The following is a 22,695-nucleotide window of genomic DNA, read 5'->3' as shown; positions in this document are numbered from 1 at the left end:
AAAGCCAAATGATATGCACTATAGTTAAGGATCTGAAAAGACTCAGGCACATTTATCCATCCAAATTCTGTTTAGATGAGGTGGGCTATGGCTCTTCTATAAAAAAACATGACTGTTGCCAGGGAGACAGTTTGATACGGCCATGCCAACACAGTCCTGTCAAACGGTCTAGACAATTAAATTGCTTTTTTTCAAAAAATACTTTTTAATCAGATTTTTGCCAAAGCTTATTGAGACACCCAACTTGGATATCATGTATTGAGTTGTACTATTTTAGACCACACTTTAATAATTATCTTGGACTTCTAATGAATGGGATGTTTTTGATTGTCATTTATCAGCCTGAAAAAAAAACATTAAAACTAGCAGGGCATGTGAGTAACCTTGGATTGATGTTTGTATAGAGAAAACGGATTTTCCAGAATCCTTGAGGAGGGGTGTGGGGGGGGGGGACTTTAAATCAAGGTAGATATTGATTGAACAGACTCCTAGTGAACCTGCCTGTCAAAGGGAACAAAGGCTGCACTGTTTTAAATAATTCAGTTTATTTCAGAAGGGGACAGTGCAAATTAATAAAGCACATGATCATACATGGGTTAAAAATGCCAGAATTAGCAAAAAAGGCTATTTTTCATCTGTAGTCCCCTGACATCGATGTTAAGGAACTGTAGATGGAACTCCGACTTTAAACAGCATTCCAGTCGTATTGTCCTAGTAGGAGGTCGGAAAAAGTAGGACTTCCCAGTTGGCTGGAACGCTTTGAGGACCCATTTTAAAGAGGGATAGGAGCACTATCACAGTATAAAGAAAACTAAAGTGTAAGCCACACAGCTAGTTCTGTGTTTCTAAGTGCTTTGTAATTGTGTTTGGTCTATAAGTTGATTCCAAATTCTGTGCAATCCATCACTGTTTCTCCCTCATATTTTTGTAATAATGCAGCGGCATAAGAGGAACAACTGTGCTAGGCAAAAGTCCCATATGCTGACAATGAATAAACAAACAAAATGAACTTTTTCTCTATAACATTTCAATTGAACACACACACCTGCAACACTAGACATAATATATAATATATATTATTATAAATATTAATAATATAAAAAAAGCTGTGTAGTTTTAGATTGGCTGTTATCTTATACCAAAGGAAAAGCTTCTTGACTTTTTAGTGGTCATCAACATACATTTCAGGGATCTGCCTTAAGAGATATGCCTTAAGAGACCACTCCAAATGTTCAGTGTCTCTCATTTTACTATTTATGGGCATATGTTTGAGTAAAATGAACATTTTGGTTTTATAATATAAACTACTGACAACATTTCTACCAAATTCACAATAAGGATATTGTCATAAAGAGCATTTCCGTCAAGTAATGTAGAGATGAAGATTTAAGAAAAATCCAGACTGGTCTCTTAGTTTTTTTCCGTAGCTGTATGTGTTGAAAAAAAAACCCTTGCCATGCCCACGTAGATTATACATTAGATTAGAAGTGTGGTGGTCCGCCACTTTCCAAACAATCTATAGTGCGTTTTACAGAGTGCCTAAAGTGTCTCAGTAAGGTGCCGTGCCTACCCGTGCCTGCTGACTAGCCTCAGTAATCCTTGACATTTATTCCCCAAGCCTCTGTAGCTCTACCGAAGCGATGATTTTCCTTTTTCTCCATTTGGCGGTTCAATAATGGTGATTGAAGAGCACTTGTTTAACGCTGCGTTCGTTTTACATAGGAAGTCAGTAGGGCCACACTGAGAGTGAAGCCACATCTGAGTCGATTGTGTTTTCAGTAGCACCAGAGTGGGAAATCACAAGAAAGCATGAACGTTTTTTGCCTTTTAGAATCACCCCAGGTTAGCCATGGTGCTAGCAATACCAGTTGATGACAACGCTTTTTGTTGTATTATCACAAATAATACAGAAGAGCTAAAATGTTATTTTTTCCAAATATTCATCTGTGTTTTTTTTCCCAAGGCTTTTCCGAAGTAGGAATTCTGACCTCAGTTCGACTATAACGCAGCATATCACTGCAGTCCTAAATCTCTCCATGTTGTTTGAATTGGGTCGAGATGTGGGTGGCAGTGAAGGCCATAGCACACGGGGGGGCACATAGTTTTCATACTCATCAAACCGTCTAGTGACCCCATTGTGCATAGTCATTCTGGAAGAGATCACTCAGTCAGAACAACCTTATATTGCTTGGCAGTGCCCGCTCCCTCTAAAGTGAACCCAATCTACGCCAGTGAAATGCCCCACAACTGCATAACAGAGCCACCTGATCCCATCAATGTATGGGTCAATCATTCATATCAGGCCTGTAACACATTGGTACACTTGCCCGGATGTGAAGATTATGGTGAAGGATTGACTCATCTGACCATGTATTGTTCCTATTTGTTTCATCTCTGTTGACCACCAGTGCCTCTGCTATTTGCGACACTGAATTTGCAAATGTGCTTTCATCTTTTTAATGAGGGGTGTATTTAAATGCGGCGCTGCTATAGTATCAACCTCTCTTTGTAATTTGTAATTGCCATATGCTTGCTGACTCACAATCATCAGGTGTGCGCTGCTGTCGCCCACAATTTGGCGACCTCGTTTCACTGACGTCTTTCCCCGTGGATCTGAATTGAATTCTTACTTTGAAAGAACGAAGAATTTCAACCCACTCTATCCTTGACTCATTTTCTGTAAACCTGGCCTCAGAGTGAGATAAACAAGATTTCATCAAATTGAATTTTTAACCATTAAAAGCTAAACATATTGCAATGTTTATTTATTTGTTGTCATCTTGTAGCATCTGCAAACATATGAACAGTTAAAGGTGGAGTCATTGATACTGGAGAAGGTTTTTTTTCCGTGAAATACAATGAATATCTCCTCACCATTCTCTACCTGTCCGTATTGTGTGTGCACTGAAAAAAATCAAATCTGGTGCTAGTACACTGCCTAGGCAATGTAAACGGTTATGTAAAAACGAAGGGTATGTAAACATAGGGTGCCCACCATAACTATCAACATGTCCGTTTACAGAGCCTATGCTGTGTATATACACTAGATTATTTTCAGCGCGCACACAGTACGAAGCTTGGGGGATATATTCAATGATTTTGAACAAAAAGTGATTTTGACAAAACAAACATTCTCCAGAATCACTGACTCCACCTTTAAGGTCTGGCTCTCTCTTGTTGGCCTTAAATGACCGTCAATGGACGAGGTGTTTGTAGCATAGGCATGTCCCCAGGCTGCTCTCTTAATGCACAACAATGTTGAGTAATGAGGGGCCGCCCGCCGTCCACAGCAATTTGTGCATCGCAGCCCTGTGAATTCTCATTTGGATCACACAAGCTCAAAGGGATTTTGTTTTGTTTGTAAAAAGGTCATTAAATCCGGCTAAGTGTTTATTGTGTGCCACTGCAAAACGGGGGGAGCCACTCACCCCCGAAACCCAACTGAGCGAGATCGGTAGAGTTGAATTTATTCTCTGCATGATTCCAATTAATTCAGTTGTTTTCATGAAGTCCTAATACAAAGTTTAGGGGATAGACAGTGGCAGTGGCTCTTAATCAGGAATGTATTAAACTAACCCATTAACTCTCTCTCAGTTTGTTGTGCATTTGATTTTTTCAGCACCACACATTGTCCCAGGTTTGTTACCACCCTTAAAGGTTGGAGAAAGCCATCCTAATCCAAAACAGTTTTTGTCAAAATCGACAATTATTTTACTCACTGTCCGCTACCTGCCCGTACTGTGTGTGCGCTCTGAAAAAAATCTGTTGTTTATACACACCCCAGGCTCTGTAAACAGATATTATACAAAGGTAGTCGGACCTAGGCTTGTCTTAAATTTTTTAGATATATTTTTTATTATAATTCTTCCCAATTGCCCAAATTTGTGCTCCGTTCTCTGCATCAGAAACACCATGGAATCTGTGGGAAATCAATGAGCTCTTAAGATCGAATAAAACTAAAGTGAATACGCTGTTTCACTGCTTATATTGTATCCCTGAGTGCTAAGAACTAAATAGATTTTAAAGACTTGAGCAGGAGATGCCAACCTGAAGATGGCATCTCCTCGGATTTTACGAATCATAATTTGATTCCATCTTCAAATCTTCCATCTGTGCAATCCATCACCAGTCTCCCCCTCAGATTTTTTTAATAATGCAAACTCTGAAAAATTAATTATTTATACCTTGAATCTCCTTTTTCCAGTCTATGTGGAATGAAAACTGGTCATTGAGAGCGCCTCACCGGAATGTGTTGAATAGCTTTTTTGCAAACATTTTCAAAAAAAAGGCAAACTTTCTTGAAACTAAGTTATCCAAGAACACTCTTTGCCTCTTTACCTCTCTCTGAGTTACTAATCTAATTGTAAGGAACTCATAAATGGCCACAAGGAGGGGGATATTCAATTTAAGTTTGCCATAAAAAAACGTATCACAAGTTTATTTGCCAATTGCCACATTTTCCCACAGTGGATGTCTATCGATGGATGGATTTGAGTTATTGGATTGTGTCCTCTTGGTTCTGTGTAAAAGACAAACTACTGCTGCAGAGAAAATAAGCTTGATGAGACAGACAGGGACAGAGATTGACCAATTCAAAAGAAATATCTTAACCCGTTAAGAGGAAAAAGTGTAAAAGGTGATTTGGCAGCTCAGATTGTGCACAAAAGCCTTTTTTCAGTAAAGTGTTGCTTCAAAAAGCAGCTGAAAAAGAGTGATTCGGATGATCGGTTCAAATTCTTTAAAAGTATAAAACGTCTGACCGCCTTCCCCACCACAATAAAGTGTTTACAAAGACAGTGTCGATTTTCCACTCAACTTCAGTGCTTCTCATAGTGTAAGACTTAACACTTGTAAAGAAGTTTAGTCTGCAGGGTGCCAGCTGTCTACTGCGTAATAATAAAAAACAAAAGGTTGTATCAGATCAATTCTAAAGCATCATACTGAGCCTTAATTGTATCTGAGCAAACTGGGCAAGAACGTGTGGTTCTTTTTTCAAACGCCAACCTTGGATTTTTCGTCTTCTTTGAAATCAAAAGATTTAAAAAAAGAAAGTCAATTTTCACCTATTAGTCTTCAACTCATGCGTCACAATGTGAGAGCTGTGTGAAGCTATTTGTCAAAACAACATTCTACTTCAGGGCGGCTGTGGCTTAAGGGGGAAGGGCGGTCGTCCACTGGACTGCAGGGTCGGTGGTTCGATCCCCCGCCTCCCCGCCACATGTCTTTTCCAAGTGTCCCTGGGCAAGACATTGAACCCTAAAATGCTCCCCATAGTTAGCTTGCACCCTGCGTGGTAGGTATCAGTGTGTGAATTGGTGAATGTGTACAAAACAATGTAAAGCGCTTTTGGTCTGTGCAAAAAAGCAGAGAAAAGTGCTACATACTGTAAGTGTAGTCAATTTACCATTTACTTTCATTTTCTAAGCTCACTTACTCTTTGTCTGTGTTTCAGTTCCGTACGTTTGACCCGTGTAAGCAGCTGTGGTGCAGTCACCCGGACAACCCTTACTTCTGCAAGACCAAGAAGGGGCCGCCTCTGGACGGGACGGAGTGCAATCCTGGAAAAGTAAGTTTGTGTCTATAACATACAGTACGGTTATTACTACTCGGCCAAAAGTACGTGGACACGATCCAAGACAGTTCTGAATCACATACTTAGAGTCTTTAAAGGTGCTCTTAGAACTCTTAGTTTGTGTTAATTCTTGCACCCCCTTTGCACAAAAAAAACATGACAAAGGCAAGGACCTATTTAAATGTTCCTCGATGTACCTTTAACAGAGTTTTTTATAATGTTTGGCTAAATGTCTCCTTCTCTCTCTCTCTCTCTCTCTCTCTCTCTCTCTCTCTCTCTCTCTCTCTCTCTCTCTCTCTCTCCTGTGTAGTGGTGCTACAAAGGTCACTGCATGTGGAAGAACCCCAACCAGGTGAAGCAGGACGGGGGCTGGGGCTCCTGGAGCAAGTACGGCTCGTGCTCGCGCTCCTGTGGCACCGGAGTCCGCTTCCGCACGCGTCAGTGCAACAACCCGGCGTGAGTGGCAACAAGTTACAATGACATGATGATGATGATGATGATGATGATGATGATGATGATGATGATGATGATGATTTGACTCTGTTTGGCTTCATTACATAATCTAACAGTCAAGAAAATTACCAATTTTTGCCATGGAGACCGTTTGAAAAGGCCACGTCTGCATAATCCTGTCAAATGGTTGAGAGACAAAAAAAAAAGCTGTTTTAACTACGTGTTATCCTTTTTAGCGACATTTATTGTCAATCAGAATTTTGTAAAAGCTTATTGAGACGGCCAATTTTGAAATCATATATAGATTTTTTACTATTTTAGACCAGGTTTTCCAGAGGCTAGTTCAACCTTTCTCGGTTTTTTAATTAAAGCTCCCCCCCCCCCCCATTCCCACCAGACCCTCCAACGGCGGCCAGGACTGCCCGGGTGTGAACTACGAATACCAGCTTTGCAACATCGACGACTGCCCCAAGCACTTCGAGGACTTCCGCGCCCAGCAGTGTCAGCAGCGCAACTCCCACTTTGAGTTTCAGAACGCCAAACACCACTGGCTGCCCTACGAGCACCCCGACGGTAAGCCAGGGGGAACAGTAACCAATGTTCATGTATATGAAAAAGTTACGCACTCTAGCTTTAAAAGAGCCATATGCTGCATGTTTCATCCACGTGAAAAATAACCAAGACTCCTCTAGTGTCTCTGAGCAAAATGTTGTTTTGTTCCTGCATGAATCCAAAAAAGTCTTTATTTCTGTTACCAAAAACAATTTGGGACAATTTCAACAAGCGGATAACACTCTTTTGTGTGCTTTTGTCTGGTTTTCTTTCTCATATTTTTCATGCTTGATTTTTTTTTTTTTCTCTTGTCTCCCGTCACTCTGCCAATATGCTAAATTCAAAAACCATCCAAGCTCAACACGTGCCCTTTCTGCTCAAAAGGTGGTGGATCTCTGCAATGTGGATATAAAGCCTTTTTATCTACTGTATTTGAAATCTCTGCTCTCTACCACAGCTGTTTGCTTTATATCCGGCTGCTGCGCTCCTTGAATAGTTAAGCTCCTAATTTATTCAAGGTTTTTAAAAAATTCAGTCATGTAGAAAATGAAGAAGCAAAATCTACAGTGAACCTGCATGGAGGCACGGAAGTGATGAGGAGAACTCTTTGTTTAAGTTTGAAAGTAAAATGAGCTATGAGCTACCAAAGAAAGGCAATGTAATTTTACACAGAGTGTGGATGGGTGTGTATGCACATCCCACGTTACATCAAGGAGATATAAAATAAATCACGCTTTACAAAGATTTATATGTAGGTTCAAAAATAGCCGTTATTAGCTCAGAAAATGGTCTTTTGAAATACCTGCAAACTTATAGGTGAAAAAGTAAAACAGTTCAGCTGCCTGGTGCGTGTGGTACTGCATTTTTTATTGCTTTGGCGGAGACGTGCTGAAACCTAAGGGCCCTTAGTAAGGTTTTCAAACTTTGTTCTCCAGTCTCTCTCATGCACCAGTGGGTTCTTTTAAGGGTCTGATATAAGTACAGCAACTGAGAGGACTATTTACAGAATATGTATGAAGACTTAATCACGGCATCATTGAATTCCTGCCGTGGCCAACTCTTAAGTGCATAGCTTACTGTGTTTTTATTCTGTAGGCTTTCTTTTTCATTTATATCCCGTGGGGCCATTTAATTACCATAATCCAGGACATTTTATAGCAGCATTTTGCAGGTTGGAGACTGTTGATTTCAAGCTGGGTTTTCGTAACTGCAGCAACAGCAGTGGAGAAGTTTTCTTTTAAAACTTTAGCAGTTTCCAATATAAAAAAGCAATACACGTGTTTAGAGACATACACTGGTAAAATCTTGATTTTACCAGTACATTGTTATTTGTTATGTTGTGTGACTAAGGCTTATCTAAATATAGCATGGAATTATCTTTTACTTATGTATGTACGTGGTTATGTTCAAATAACTCGTAAATAATGTAATGGCATTTTTAAAAAATCTCAATTTTGCCTTTGCAAATTGGATTTTCTTAAACGCTAATTATCCACCAATATGCTGTTTTGTTTTATAGCCAACAAGAGATGCCACCTGTACTGCCAGTCGAGGGAGACGGTAGATGTGGCCTACATGAAGCAGCTGGTGCATGATGGGACGCGGTGCTCCTACAAAGACGCCTACAGTATCTGCGTGCGCGGAGAATGTGTGGTAAGGGCGTTTATAAAAACGACATAATTTCTTTATTTTTGGAAAGTTTTTAAAGGGACTCCTTTGAAATGACATTGTTGTATGATTAATGGTGCATTATGCTGTTTCAGAGAAGGGGGATTTGTTAACTTTTGAAGAGCCTGCAGTTAGTATGCAAAACATATTAATCTAAAAGTAATTCTTATAATGAATAATTATATAATCATAAATCAAAACTAAATTATTTTGAGGCACCTTGGACCAAACGTAAGACTGAAATATGCTTGTAAACCAAACCGTGGGCCCTGCTGTAAACAACAACAGTGAAACAGTAAGCTTTCAGGAAGCTTTCTAACTTCCAACAGTGTTCCAGGGATCCAATCTTCCTCTTAGTTTATTGAGTTATTAGAATAAACCTTAAGAAAATGTTCGGAAAAGTGCTCGCTCCCCGCTGTTTGACATGAATCAAAGCAGAGTGTGAAAGTGTACTCGAGCACATGAGTATGTGGCGTTCAGCACAAGCCTTTAGTTCACGCTGTGTTCAAGGGTTTGTACAGCAGCCTATAGGTGAAATATGCTTCAAGGACTTGACAACTAATAGCAGTAAAACAGCATGGAAAACTTAAAAAGCTAATGATACAGGCAAATGGTGTTGGCAAGCATATCATGACTATTAAAAAAGAACTATCCAATTAGGAAAAGGCATACACTTTTTAAAACGTGTGTGTGTGTGTGTGTGTGTGTGTGTGTGTTCACCTTAGAGAAAACTCTTCTCGACAGGTGGAACTCCTCTCATTAAAACCATGTTTCATTTAGTGAATTTATTACGTCTCCAAAAACCTAAACCTGCTCATAGTTTTAAATCGTTTTTTTCTCGCTCTCCAGAAAGTTGGCTGCGACAGAGAGATCGGCTCCAACAAAGTCGAGGACAAATGTGGCGTGTGCGGCGGGGACAACTCTCACTGTCGCACCGTCAAAGGGACCTTCACCCGCACACCAAAGAAACCTGGTAAGGACACATTGGAACCAGTAAGAGCGCAATGTCTCAATTGTAATAACATTTCCCTGCCTGTTGTCTCTACTCCTGTATGTTCCTGGATACATATTGTCATCATGAGTGAACCATAAACCTTAATAACAAGACATACTGTACATGTATGTATATCGAAAGACTCGTTTCCACCGAGCAGTTCGGCATGCATCTATTTGTGTTTCCACTGCCGAAAAGTTTGGAAAGGGTCCCAAAAGAAGCTAAACGATGCAGCACCTATTTTTTATCATCCTTTTGTTGGGGTACCAAGCCGCCTTAAAGGGTCACAAAATGGGTGGAGCTACACACATAAACCCCGCCTACCAATGAAGGGTTTTATCGGGCAGTTGAAAAGCAAGCCAGATCTAGGGTTACCGTGCCCTGCCAAACCGAACCGAACTGTGCTGCTTAGTGGAAACGGGCCTTACTGGGCTACCTGTAATGTTGTTACTGTAGACCACTGTGGGTAGACGCAAGGCAAGTGTATTTATATAGCACAATTCAGACACAAGGCCATTCAAAGTGCTTTACAGGGGCAAGATTAAAATACATAATACACATTAGAAAAGCGACGAAAGACAAGGTGGGGGCAATGCAGCGTGTAGTTTAGGTTCCAAGGATAAGGCTGGTGTTATTCCATATCTTTTCATTATCAAAACCAAAAGTTAGTCCACCTTTGAGTCCAACTTTCTGACCCTGTGTGTGGCTGGCTTGCAGCCCAAGACGTAATTCTTCAGAAAAAAAACACATAAATATCGACTTTGTACAAAAAAAAATAGTAAATACTGCACAGTATATCTATATACAACTATGTCTCAACCTACTGTACCGATTAGAAGGGCCTGTTTGCTTTCTGTGTATTATCTTTAAATGGGATTTGTTGACAGTGAGGCAGATATGGCATATAGCTCCAGCCTTATCCCTGCACACTGATTCATTCCATAGCTTCTTGTTTCAACGGGGCTGTTGTCATGGCGCACCATTAACGCTGATTTAGGAACAGCGGTCAAATTTTGCTGTGACCTAAAGACAAAGATAGACAAAAGTGTTGAATAGCTTATGTTGGTCGCCTTGCTAGCTTGTGTCCTTGTAGGATACTGTCAGAAGATGGATAGTAAAAAAAAAATATGTGTAACACAACTTTGCTGGAAAAGTTAAAAGCATATCGTCTCTTGGAGAGTCTCCCGAAAAATTCTAGTTTGGAACTTTTTTAAGGTGTCCTGATGTGTCCTCTTGATAATGTGCCTCTAAAGTTAGAGAGACATTTAGATTACCATCACCCCCCCACACACACACACACACACACACACACACACACACACACACACACCCTAATGGCACTTCTTATTTTTCCATTTCTTGTCTTAAGTTCAAAAGGAACCGAATACCTTGGATTACAAAGACAATTGGCTTGTGATTTAAAAAAATATTAGATTTTGAGGAAATGACACCTAAAGTGCAGTATTTTTGCGGCGCACGTGCAATGCCTCGAGCACTGATTTAAAAACACAATGTGGTGAGGGCTTAACAACAGCTCTTGATCGGCCTTTCACTGGCTCTTTCAATTATTTTCTCCTTTTTGTCTTGTTTTTTTTAACGACTAAAAGCCCACCCATCCTACTAACAGAGTTCTGATTTCTGGAGTAAGGAGAATAGCTTTCATCAGGGCTCGAGTGGTCCGAGACACTTTCCAGCACACAGCAAAGTGGCCATTGTTATTCAGGGAGAGAAACTGCACTCAAAGTGAAAAGTGTTGAGTGTCACTTTTCGAGCATCTTCCCAGATTTCACATCATCTCAGATTTGGAGGTAAAACCGCTGAGGCGAAACAAAAAATAAGCATAGATTTTTCCTGAAATGAGAAATAGTGAGGGAGATGTAAGTTGACTGTGCATTGATGGTGCATTCACATGGCTGGGAGCAAAAACAATAATCATCCTGTGGAAATATTATTCGTTGACAACTTGCAAGAATAGGTTGTCAAAAAATAAGGAAGAGGAGGTGGATGCAATGTATAGTATACTGCAGGGGTTTTCAAAGTGTGAGAGAGTGAGCCCCCCCCCCCTCAGAGAACAAATTTCAGCGGAGCCCCCCAAAACATTTTCTAAATCCTTGTGTGTTTTGAAAGATCTTTTAATTATTTTACAGCTTTAAACATATTTCTGAAACATTCTAAACATTTGTGTGTGTTTTTAAACACATTTTTGAATACATTTTAACATCTTTATCTAATTATGTTTTTGTTTTGCTTTTTTAAAATACATTTGAACATCTTAATCCAGTGTTTTAATCCTGCTTCCTTTAAGCATGGATAGCAGTGACTGAGTGTGCAGCGGAGTGAGAAAGATAGGCAGTCAGGCTTGCCCAAATTATTCACTATTGTTAAATGTTATTCACACACCCAGTGTTTTTCCGCTAGTGCCTCCAATGTCCTGCTGGGGGAAAATAGTAGCCAGCGGAGAACCAGACCCTCCTAGGGTGGTCCGGGGGTATGCCTTTAAATGCAGTGAGAGGAATGAAGCAGAAGAACTCTTGTCCAAAAATGTCGTGATGTTAATATAAAAAACACAAACTAAAATGTATTTTTTTTTTTTTTACATATTCATCCACATAATTAATACACTATAGCAGACACTTGACTAGACTCAGGCTGTCTTCGGGAAGCCATACTCACGTCCTCCCTCCTTCATACTCAACATCTATAGACTACTGTAGCCTACATACTGTCTGCGCCACGGGTGCCCCCTACCCAATTACTATTTAACAATAGATGCAAAGTAGAGTTGAGGTTGATGGTCAATGTCATTAGTTTCAATGAAGGAAAGATGTTAGGAACAACAACAAATCAAGTATTTCATCTTTGGCAAACATTTTGTTTTTTTCACTGGCAGATGCATTTCAATGTCACAGATGTATTGTGGCTATTGGAGGTATGTGTTTAATTAATGATTTGGCTCATCTGTTGAGACAAAATAAACTGTATTTAATGTTTATGTAGAATATACTGTTAGACAACAAGTGACTCAGTGCATGTGATTTAACACTTAATGTTGAGGCTAAATGGTTTTAAAAAAACAGCCTTTTTTAAAATGAAAAAGCTGTCAATCTTACTGAGTCTAAACACAGAGAGAGAGAGAGAGAGAGAGAGAGAGAGAGAGAGAGAGAATTTGTAAATACAATTTAGCGGTAGGAAAGTTTTATTGTTTTTGTTTCATTACACTTTTTTATCGTAATTGCCCATACAAGCCACATAAAGGATTATTTATTCATTTTTTTCATTGAAAACTACAAAATGTGGCCATATGGAAGGTGAAGAGTGACACTGGGTTGTGCTGTGTATCTTGACGTCGCAGCCTACACTCCAAACAGTCTAGTTCAGTTGGATTAACACACCTATTAATTAAGAAATCTCTTTAATGTTTTTATTAGTATCAATACGTTTTATTTTTATTTTATTTTTTTTATCAAATGTGTAAGTTTGTTCCCTTTCGTTTCGTCCTTGGAACTCAAGCGGCTTCCTTCAGGTTATCTCCGCCCTGCAGACACACACACACACACACACACACACACACACACACACACACAAAATTTAGAACCCACCTCGGTCCACTGATGTTTCATTGTGACTTTGTGTCTTCATATTAACCGCCAGCATGAAAAGAATGATTTAAAGAATTACCAGAGCATTTACTCAAACGGTTCCATGATGCCTTCCTACATTAAATCTGAAACCTACCTCAACTCTAATTAATTATTCCCTATCAATTAACCCAGTACAGAGCCTCAGAGAACAATTTAAAAAAAAAAATTGTTTTACAATGACGGCTTCATCAAACCGTTTCAGGGAGTGCTTTTGTTGAAACTGTGATCATCAATTCATTTTTTATTAACACCATCACTCTCATCTAACCACTCATCATCACGTTTCTTAACAGGCAAACAGTTAAGCAAGAGAGCCCAAAAAGAAACCCCTTTGTTGGAAAGCACAATATGCAAGTATCCAGCGTTACTGAAAAACATCCCCTGTAGTGGCTTTGTAGTGCAAAATTGATTTGCCTAACGCTGTGTAGACTAGACACACACACACACACACACACACACACACACACACACACACACACACACACACACACACACACTGAATATACAGTAGTGCTGCTGTTCTGTTTGTTACTAACACAGTGAGTATCTAGAGTTGACTCCACTGTCGCATACAGCAGTGGCAGCTTCATTATCTTGTCAACTCTTCCAAAACTTCCCCTATGAAGAAGTTCCCTGTGTGTGTGTGTGTGTGTGTGTGTGTGTGTGTGTGTGTGTGTGTGTGTGTGTGTGTGTGTGTGTGTGTGTGTGTGTGTGTGTGTGTGTGTGTGTGTGTGTGTGTGTGTGTGTGTGTGTGTGTGTGTGTGTGTGTGTGTGTGTGTGTGTGTGTGTGTGTGTGTGTGGTCCTTTTCATGTAAATGTATCTTGAGCAATTGCTATACCACAGCCCCTAACACACTAACTTTGTGTGAACAAAATGTCAACTTTTTAGACACAAAACCTGCAGACCTTTCGGAGGCAATCTGGGATGTTGTTTGGCCAATTTATAATCCAATTGATGTAAAAAAAAAAAAAGAAAAATCAACTGGCACAAGCTGATACTGAGTTCAAAACTTGGTTTATGTGCCAGATTTCTCATCAGTCTTCAAATCAATCTGTCAATCAAAGTGTAATTTCTATAAAGCGGAATTGCTACTGTGAAAATTGGCTACCATTTTGGGGGACGTTCACCCCGGAAGCGAGCGAGAGAGCATCTGCGGACTGATTAGCACCCGCTATACACTGCCAAAATATTGGGACTGTGTGTGTGAACCCTGCAACAGTGTGCCAGTTGCATTCATAACTAAATTGCTGTCAAATCTAAGGCCAGCTAATTAAGCGTCAGGTGCCACCCTGCAAACAAGCATATCCCACCTGCTCATCCAATTGTCAATTCCTCTTGTTCCATGCTATTCAAATAAAAAAAAATATTAAAAACGCTTCTATTGTAGGTGATGTTGTCGCAGAGAGTGTGTTGGGGAAAAAAATGGAAGAGGTGCCGAGAAACAACTGCAAAGAATGAACTAATTAAATCATTTGTTTTTAATCTTTTTGAAGGGAAAACAAGAGGAGCCTTCTCTTTACCCAAAGGAGCTCGCAATGTGTTTTTAAATGAAACGGAAGACTCTAGAAATGTACTGGGTGAGTGGACGGTAGGTTTGTAAGCGGTGGACATCTCTGAGACAAGAAGCTGACTTTTGTTTAAGCCCCCTATATAGAGTCCGAAAAAAACCCTGTTCTCTCGCGCTTTATTGAAACATTTTCCCGAGGCTCTTTCCATTCACATCCTGTCTGTACATGAAGGGGTCCTGCTCCCCATTTCAGAAACATGCAATGCTAGTGCAATAGCAGTACAAGGATATCTATTGATTCCTGCATGACAGGACATGGATGGATGTGTATGAAATGGCCTGTTTCAATCAAGCTTTCACCTGCAGGCTTTTTATACAGCAAGGACGAAAAGCTGACATAGACTTTTACAATTTATTTCTTTTTTCTCTCTCTCAAACTCCTTCTTTCAACATCTTTGTAGAGCAAAGACAACAAACAAAAAAAGCTTCTAAAAAACGTTTTGTGACGATGTCCACCGCTGCAAACAAACTGGTAGTATTACTGTACCTGCTTAACTTACCTGTCTCTCTCTGTCTTTATCTTTTCCTCTTAACACCCCCCAACCACTCTTCCTGCTTCCTGCTACCGACTTGGCAAAGGCTACCTTAAGATGTTTCTCATTCCTCCCGGAGCTAGACATGTGATCGTACAAGAACATGAGGCCTCCCCTCAAATTCTTGGTAAGTTTGACTAACCAAAAAGACACACAAAAACACATCTCTATGAAATCAGAGGGATGACTTTAAAAAAAAAAAACAAGCTTGTTGAACATTATTCTATCGTCAATGTGTGTTGCTGTACACAGATTGACAGATAGCTAACAATGTCAAGTCAAGTCAACTGTATTGTAACTGCAAAAAGTATACACCAAAACAGTATAGAAAAGTAAAAAAATAAATATATCAAGAACATATGAAGTATATCAAGGCCATTATCAACAATGTGTGCAATTATTAATAAAGAAAAAACAACAAATAAGGAATTAAATAACAAATAGGTTGATGCATTTCTTTTCAAATGACTCTAGAAATGTGGAAAACGAAAAGATGAGTTTTTTTTACATAATATCCCAAACAACCCCCTCTTGACACCAATGGGAACATATACTGTCAAATTATGAGACTTTGCATAATTTATTCCTTGTCATCTCCCAGGCTGAGAACAAATTGGTCATGATATGTCTCATCCATAATTCATCCATCTATTAAAAAAGATGTGTCTAGATTATTGGGTGCTCTCTCTCTCTTTCTCTCTCCACCTCTCTCTCTCTCTTGCTCTCTCTCTCTCGTGCTCTCTCTCTTTCTCTCATTTTTAAATATAGCCTTTTTTCTAGGGTTTGAAGTGTGTGTAGGACATCTTAAACAGTCGACGAGATCTGAAAGAGAGGAATCGTTCATCTGTATAAACGAGAGGAAATAATGTCAGATATTGATTAAATATTCATGTTCAAGTGGGACAGACCACTTGCTAAAGTTTGACAAAATGATAGAGACGCAGAACCTAAGAGGTGGGAACGTGAGAGCGTGAGAGACTAGTTTAGAGGAGCCTTGAAAGTGGAGACAAAGTGAGATGTAGCACATATGGTCGGGTGCCTGGACCCTTAGTCATTCAAAATTGATGTGGAAGTTTTGTTTCCACCTCTTAAATAAAAGTTAAGAACAATGTTGGTTTGAGTGTTAAGAAAACAGACCAAATAATATATTTTTTTAAAATAATAGATTTTGTAAGGTCATAAAGCTGGGGTGTATGATTTCTGATTGTTCAAAGTTAACATGAGCTGTACACTTTGACCAATCAGAGCGAGGCTCCGATTCTCTGTTCTTATTGGCTGTTGGGACTGTCCATTCACTTTGGCACGACTACGTTGGTGTAGTGCGTGTCAGGGAGGGACCAAAGAGAACAAGTGGAGCGGTTGAGGTATTAGGATTCGAATCTCTATCCCAACTGCCATTTTCTCCCGAAATCCTCCACCCCAGCTTTAATTAAAGTTAACAAGAAAATCTGGTCTGGTTTCTTCATACTTGAACCATAACTGGTCTATAGATCCAAACCTTCCGGAAAGTGAAAACTAAACTTTTGCATCAACTTGAAATGCAAACCACAAATTACCCATATACACCCCCCCCCCTCCCCACACACACACACACACACACACACACACACACACACACACACACACTTATAACAGAACTGTCTGAAAATGTGCTAAAATAAACAGCGTAAAAATGCCTTCATACATTATTATGCAGTAAAGTGTGTGTGGTGTGCAAAAGCCTTTCAAGCTTGCTAATCGACTTTCAAAATTGGATCTTTATTTGCTTTCACACTTGTGAGTTACACAATGAAAAGCAATTATCAAATGTTACTTAGAAAGACTATGAGGAAAAACAAACTAAATGTCTTCCCCTCCGAAATATTACATTTTACCCATGATGAATAATCACGCAAACACAAGTTCTAGTTAATTTGATTTTTGAAAACGTCATTATAGGGATCCTTCTAAACATAAATTAAGTTCTGTTGTATTAGTTATTTCAGTCATACTGTCTGCCGGAAGAAATATGAGGCTATAAAGAAGACACAGTCCAAAATCTGTTACAATCGTCAAATCCTACTTTACTTTTTTAATAGTTGTGTACAACTAACAGTGGTCAGCAGATTAGCTCACTATAGCATTAGTGCTAGCTCAGCTGTCCACATCCATCAGTTGAACCTTGCTTTTTCACCACATCCAGAGGAAATGACTGCAATTAGCTCCCTGTTTTTAGCAGCACGGTTTTTCCACACTGGCTTATTTTTTGCTTTCCCAAGCTTAACCGTGCGGTTATTATTGATTCATCTTAATGAGGTCATTATTTTAACTTGAAACATGACCTTAGTCGTCCTTTTTCGCCGTTCCATTTCGACGACTTGTTGATTTTTTTGTTGATTTTTAAAGGCAGGATTAAGCCTCTTTTTAGAAAATACTATATTTTTTTTCGGCATGACAGCTAACCGTTAGCACACTGACAGAAAGAATCCGCAAGTGTTATATGACTCATAGGCTGGCAACTGCCTTGACAATGACACATCAAATTCAGAAACAGAACATGATTAATGTATATATAAGCGCTGAATTATGAAATATGATATCTATGGTTTCAATTGTATTGAAAACGGGGACATTATAATGGTTCGTCTTGGTCTTGGATTATTATCTAGAGGAACATGCATTTCATCACCACCTACTGCAGATGGTACAGTGACAATCATCTTCCATCGTTCATATATAGGCTATACTTAAATCAAATTAAGGTTTCGGTCTGATACATCTGAAAGCCTCATTTAAAGGTCTTGACCCTCGCTGATAAGAATGAAAATGATTCTGTGAGAGGCGCCCAATAATTGCTCACTGCCCCGTATTCAAACCGCCCCTAGTTTCCTTGATAAGCCTTGATAAGAAAGAGAAAAGTTTGCCAGGCTCAATCTCCAATCAGACTCAATCACACAGTCATTCAAAGAAGTAATTCTCGGGTTGATGGGCATGTGCTCGAGAGACCATGGATTTTATGTCATGTATGGTATGGATGATGAGAGTGTTGTTAATAATATTTTTAGTGAAAGTGATACTTACACAAACCGCAAAAAAGGGACTTAATAGTGCTCCGAGGGACTTTCAGTTTGTGTTAGTTCTTGCACCCCCTTTGGGCAAAAGTGGTAGTGTTTCTACTGCGCCAGCTGTTGTTCCTGGGTGGGTGTACCCTATCGAGTAGTATAGAGAGTTTTGTGGAGCCTATAAGCTTTTTATACATTGTTTCAACTCGTTAGTCGATGGCAACCAACATTTATTTACATGAAAAAGTTACGCACTATAGCTTTAAGATTTACTTTTGTCTAATCAAAAAAGCCTGAAAAGTGTCTAGTAGCCATTTTAAGTAAAGGATCTGAATACTTGCTCCACCAACATTTCCTAGATTTTTATGAACAATAATACCCACACACTCTCAGCTGTGATGGAGCGCTGCTTTACATTGATTGTCAAGACGCTGAATAGGGAAGGGAGGGGGAAGAATCGGAAAAAAAGCAGACTGAATAGCATGCAGTCATGATATAAGCTATTGTATGTTAAAGTTCCAATGGCTAACATGTCAGTAAAAACATTGTCATTCATTTGGAGTGAATGTGACGCCTTTATAAACAATCCTTTAAAGCTATAGTGCGTAACTTTTTTGTATAAATCAATGTCGCTTACATTCAAGCCATGGCCAATTGACATTGGCGCAGGAGCCTATACGTATAAAGTGCCCAAGAAATGGTGCAGTTGTTGATTCTACTGGAAAAAACCTGGACGTACAGCAGAAGGTACAAAATCCATGCGCAATGTTGTTGTTACTCATAAATTCCTCAGGGGGGACGACAAAAGTTACGCATTATAGATTCAAGCTCTGGTTTTGGTCTTCAAAAAGTCCCCAAAAAACTCTCAGCATACAACTAGAGTAAAGAGCAAAGAACAAGGATGGAAACTTCACAATAACACATGGAAAAAAGTAATGTATTCCCTGTAAAGAAACACTACAGTAGGAACCCCCTCAGAGACTTTGTCAGACGGGTTGACTGAAGACTTGAAAGAGGCGGTAAAACTTTTTTTGTTTCCTTGTCCCGGCTTGGCCCGAGGAAAACACGATTAATGCAGAACCCACTATGGTGGAACGGGGTCCGCATCGATTTCCTCCTCCAGAGGCAGTGGGCTGTTCAAAGGGCACTGTAGCATTAACATTTAACCTTAACTTATTTATCTGACAACAAAGTTAGAAGAGAGGACAGAAAAGATTTGAAGAAGTCCTACTCAACTAAAAATAGGCAGGAATAAGCCTCCTGGAACTTTTTAGAAAATACTTTTTTTTGTTAGCATAACAGCTAACCGTTAGCACACTGACAGAAAGAATCCGCAAGTGTTATATGACTTATAGGCTGGCAACTGCCTTGACAATGACACATCAAATTCAGAATTAAAAAGTTAGTTCTTTATTTTTTAGGTAAAATTGAGTAAAACAGTACATGATTGATGTATATAAGCGCTGAAATATGAAATATGATATCTATGGTTTCAATTGTATTGAAAACGGGGACATTATAATGGTTCGTCTTGGTCTTGGATTATTATCTAGAGGAACATGCATTTCATCACCACCTACTGCAGATGGTACAGTGGCAATCATTTTCCATCGTTCATATATAGGCTATACTTAAATCAAATTAAGGTTTCGGTCTGATACATCCGAAAGCCTCATTTAAAGGTCTTGACCTTCGCTGATTAGAATGAAAATGATTCTGTGAGAGGCGCCCAATAATTGCTCACTGCCCCGTATTCAAACCGCCCCTAGTTTCCTTGATAAGCCTTGATAAGAAAGAGTTTGCCAGGTTCAATCTCCAATCAGACTCAATCACACAGTCATTCAAAGAAGTCATTCTCGGGTTGATTGGCATGTGCTCGAGAGACCATGGATTGTACTTCATGTATGGTATGGATGATGAGAGAGTTGTTAATAATAGTTCCATTTTAGTGAAAGTGATACTTATACAAACCACAAAGGGACTTAAAGGGGCTCCAATGGACATTCAGTGTGTGGTAATTATTGCACCCCGCTGAATAGCACAGTCAGGGGTCAGAGTGGGTGTAAGTGTGGCTACTGTAGGAAGAGGAATGGGCTCTTTGCTTTTAGGAGACCTTATGTTATAGCCTCCGTCATCACAAAGCATCATTCTCTGAAACACATATGTACGATGTGATTGCCTTTATTTCTACCAAAAACCTGGAGCTGAAGGAAGAAAAGAAAAAAAAATGATGTTATACTATCTCCATTACCTGTGCTTTCATTAAGAAACAAAGCGATACTCAGACAATATAAACAATATACCACATGTTAGAGGTGGAACCAGCAATTCCGGAGAAGTTGAGAACGCTTGTTTTCAAAATAACTTTTTGTCAAAATTCAGTGAGTGACTATCCTCTCCCCATCTGCTATCTGACCGTACTGCGTGCGCTGAAATACAAATCCAATGTTAATACACAGCGTACAGGCTCTGTAAACTTGTATGTAGTCAAAGGGTTTGTGAACATAGGGGGCCTAACAAAGCTAGCTACATGCAGAGCCTATAGGTTATGTATTAACACTGCGCGCACACACACACACACACACACACACACACACACACTGTAAGGACAGTTAGCGGATCATGAGGGGATATTCCCTTAAATAGCTTTTATGAAACATTTCATCCACACAATGCTGTTTTTTTTTATGAAGCACGTTCTTTCTTATGCATGAAAAAAAACGCTGCCAATTAATTCAAGCATTATAATTATTCCTCTGCTAGTAGTTTGGTAAACAGCATCCATCTGTCTCGTCACTATGTCATTATCTGTGAAAATGACATGTGCTCATGGATCTGACTTGCTCATATTCTCCAGGTTTCCTGCTGTTCAACAAGTGTGTCAACAATTCATGTGGCAGCGACGGCTCACTAAACAATTTAGAAGTTATTCATTGTGACAGGACGTGTAATCGATACAATTAAAAAAGTTTTAATTGGAAATGGCAGGAACTGGGAACTTTCCTTAACTTTAAAATCCTGTTTTCCTGGTGCTTTTAAGTCTCACACAACATATTGTTTGGAATATCCTGAGCTTCGATGCACTTCTATCACTCAGCATAATGTTGAACACTTGAGCACCAGAAAAAAATTATCTTTAGTCGAGACGGTGTGTGGGTTCTTTATTTGCCCTGCGGCACGCATTTAAATGCATCAGATGTGCTTTAATCGTCATGCCAATTCTCATATTCACCGTCTCACGCTTGACAAGTCCCATTACACAAGTGGATTGGCTGCTTGTTTAGTATAAATTACAATTATGATTCAGACAATCCTGTAATCTTCCCAGGCATTATACTCATTTAAAAAGGGGTTTAGAAGAGGTTAGAAGTATTCCATGAATCATACATTTCGGTAGCACAGCTTGAGGTCTTTGAATAATTTAGCTATAGCGGGTAATTGATAGAGATAGAGTTAGACGAGCCATTTTTTACATGTGATTTTTCCAACGGCTTATAACTAATGACATGGCTGATTACAGCAATCAAGAACCAGGCAACGGGGCACTATATTCTCAACGGCAAAGGAGAGGAGGTCAAATCCAGGAGTTTCATTGACTTGGGCGTGGAGTGGCACTACATCATGGAAGAGGATGTGGAGACACTGCACACCGACGGACCTCTGCACGACCCTGTGGTGGTTCTGGTAATCAAATCTCTATTATTATTATTATTATTATTATTATTATTATTATTATTATTATTATTATTATTATTATTATTATTATTATTATTATTATTATTATTATCATCATTATTATTATAGAATGTGTTTGAATGAGTCTAAAAGGCCGTTTCGCTATATTGACAAAGAGCACTGTAGGCTATGTAAGAGACGTGGGTTTGGGTTTCCAGATCAAATGCTGAAAGAAGAGAATAATAATGTTTTCAAGCAAGGCAAGGCATGTTTATTTCTATTGCACTATTCAGACATAAGGCCATTTACAGGGGGCATACACTACATCAAGATCACACGTTAGAAATTGCATTTGGGAGATAGTAAACACAAAGAAAATACATTCAAGATTCAAGATTAGACATTAAATGTTTAGACAGCGATGTAGAATGGCTGCAATGAAAATTATGTTACAAACAAATATAGTTATTTTCTATATAGTTTATTTAACTAAATTACTCTTTCATAGTTTCAAACTACTTTTAAAAATATTGAGGAATCTGTATCCACAAAACCAAATAGAATGTACTGTACTTGTACAAGGCAATCTTTGCCAACATGATTAAACCACCCACTTAAGAGAAACATGTGTGATACAAATTTAGCCAGCAGCAGAAAGGGGGAGGGTGGGGTGGGGGGCTAATTACACAGCAAGTATTATCAAGTATCATACGCCCCCGTACATGGTCTAGAATGAGAACTCATCTACTGTATTTAACTTCATGAAAGGATTTAGATCTAGTATAGCCTGGAAATCCAGACCTGCCGCTGGCAAATTAAATGATTTGGGAAGGTCTATTGATCATGGCCAGACCCTATATCATTCTATATATGGGTCTGGATTTCGAGGCTAGCTAAAGAGCTCACTTATGTACTGTATACATTTGTAGTTGACGAGAAAAACATGCATTGGATCTTATTGTCTCATTTGTATTGATTATGTTTAAATGGTTTGTTAA

The 22,695-nt window shown here is 39.2% G+C and overlaps 1 protein-coding gene across 1 annotated transcript in view; it reads left to right on the top strand.

The window, feature by feature from the left end:
* The window catches only part of adamts3 (ADAM metallopeptidase with thrombospondin type 1 motif, 3), a 164,681-nt gene that overhangs the window by 117,719 nt on the left and 24,267 nt on the right, over positions 1 to 22,695 (top strand). The window contains exons 11-18 of the mRNA XM_080047884.1: positions 5,453 to 5,566; positions 5,883 to 6,028; positions 6,423 to 6,598; positions 8,097 to 8,230; positions 9,095 to 9,218; positions 14,375 to 14,458; positions 15,028 to 15,108; positions 21,543 to 21,706. Of these exons, the coding sequence (XP_079904010.1) occupies positions 5,453 to 5,566; positions 5,883 to 6,028; positions 6,423 to 6,598; positions 8,097 to 8,230; positions 9,095 to 9,218; positions 14,375 to 14,458; positions 15,028 to 15,108; positions 21,543 to 21,706 (1,023 nt within the window). The remainder of the gene's footprint in view (positions 1 to 5,452; positions 5,567 to 5,882; positions 6,029 to 6,422; positions 6,599 to 8,096; positions 8,231 to 9,094; positions 9,219 to 14,374; positions 14,459 to 15,027; positions 15,109 to 21,542; positions 21,707 to 22,695) is intronic.

The sequence above is a fragment of the Ammodytes marinus genome, assembly GCF_949987685.1.
Source record: "Ammodytes marinus genome assembly, chromosome: 2".
Taxonomy (NCBI): domain Eukaryota; kingdom Metazoa; phylum Chordata; class Actinopteri; order Uranoscopiformes; family Ammodytidae; genus Ammodytes; species Ammodytes marinus.
This window is presented reverse-complemented; position numbering and strand designations above follow the sequence as displayed.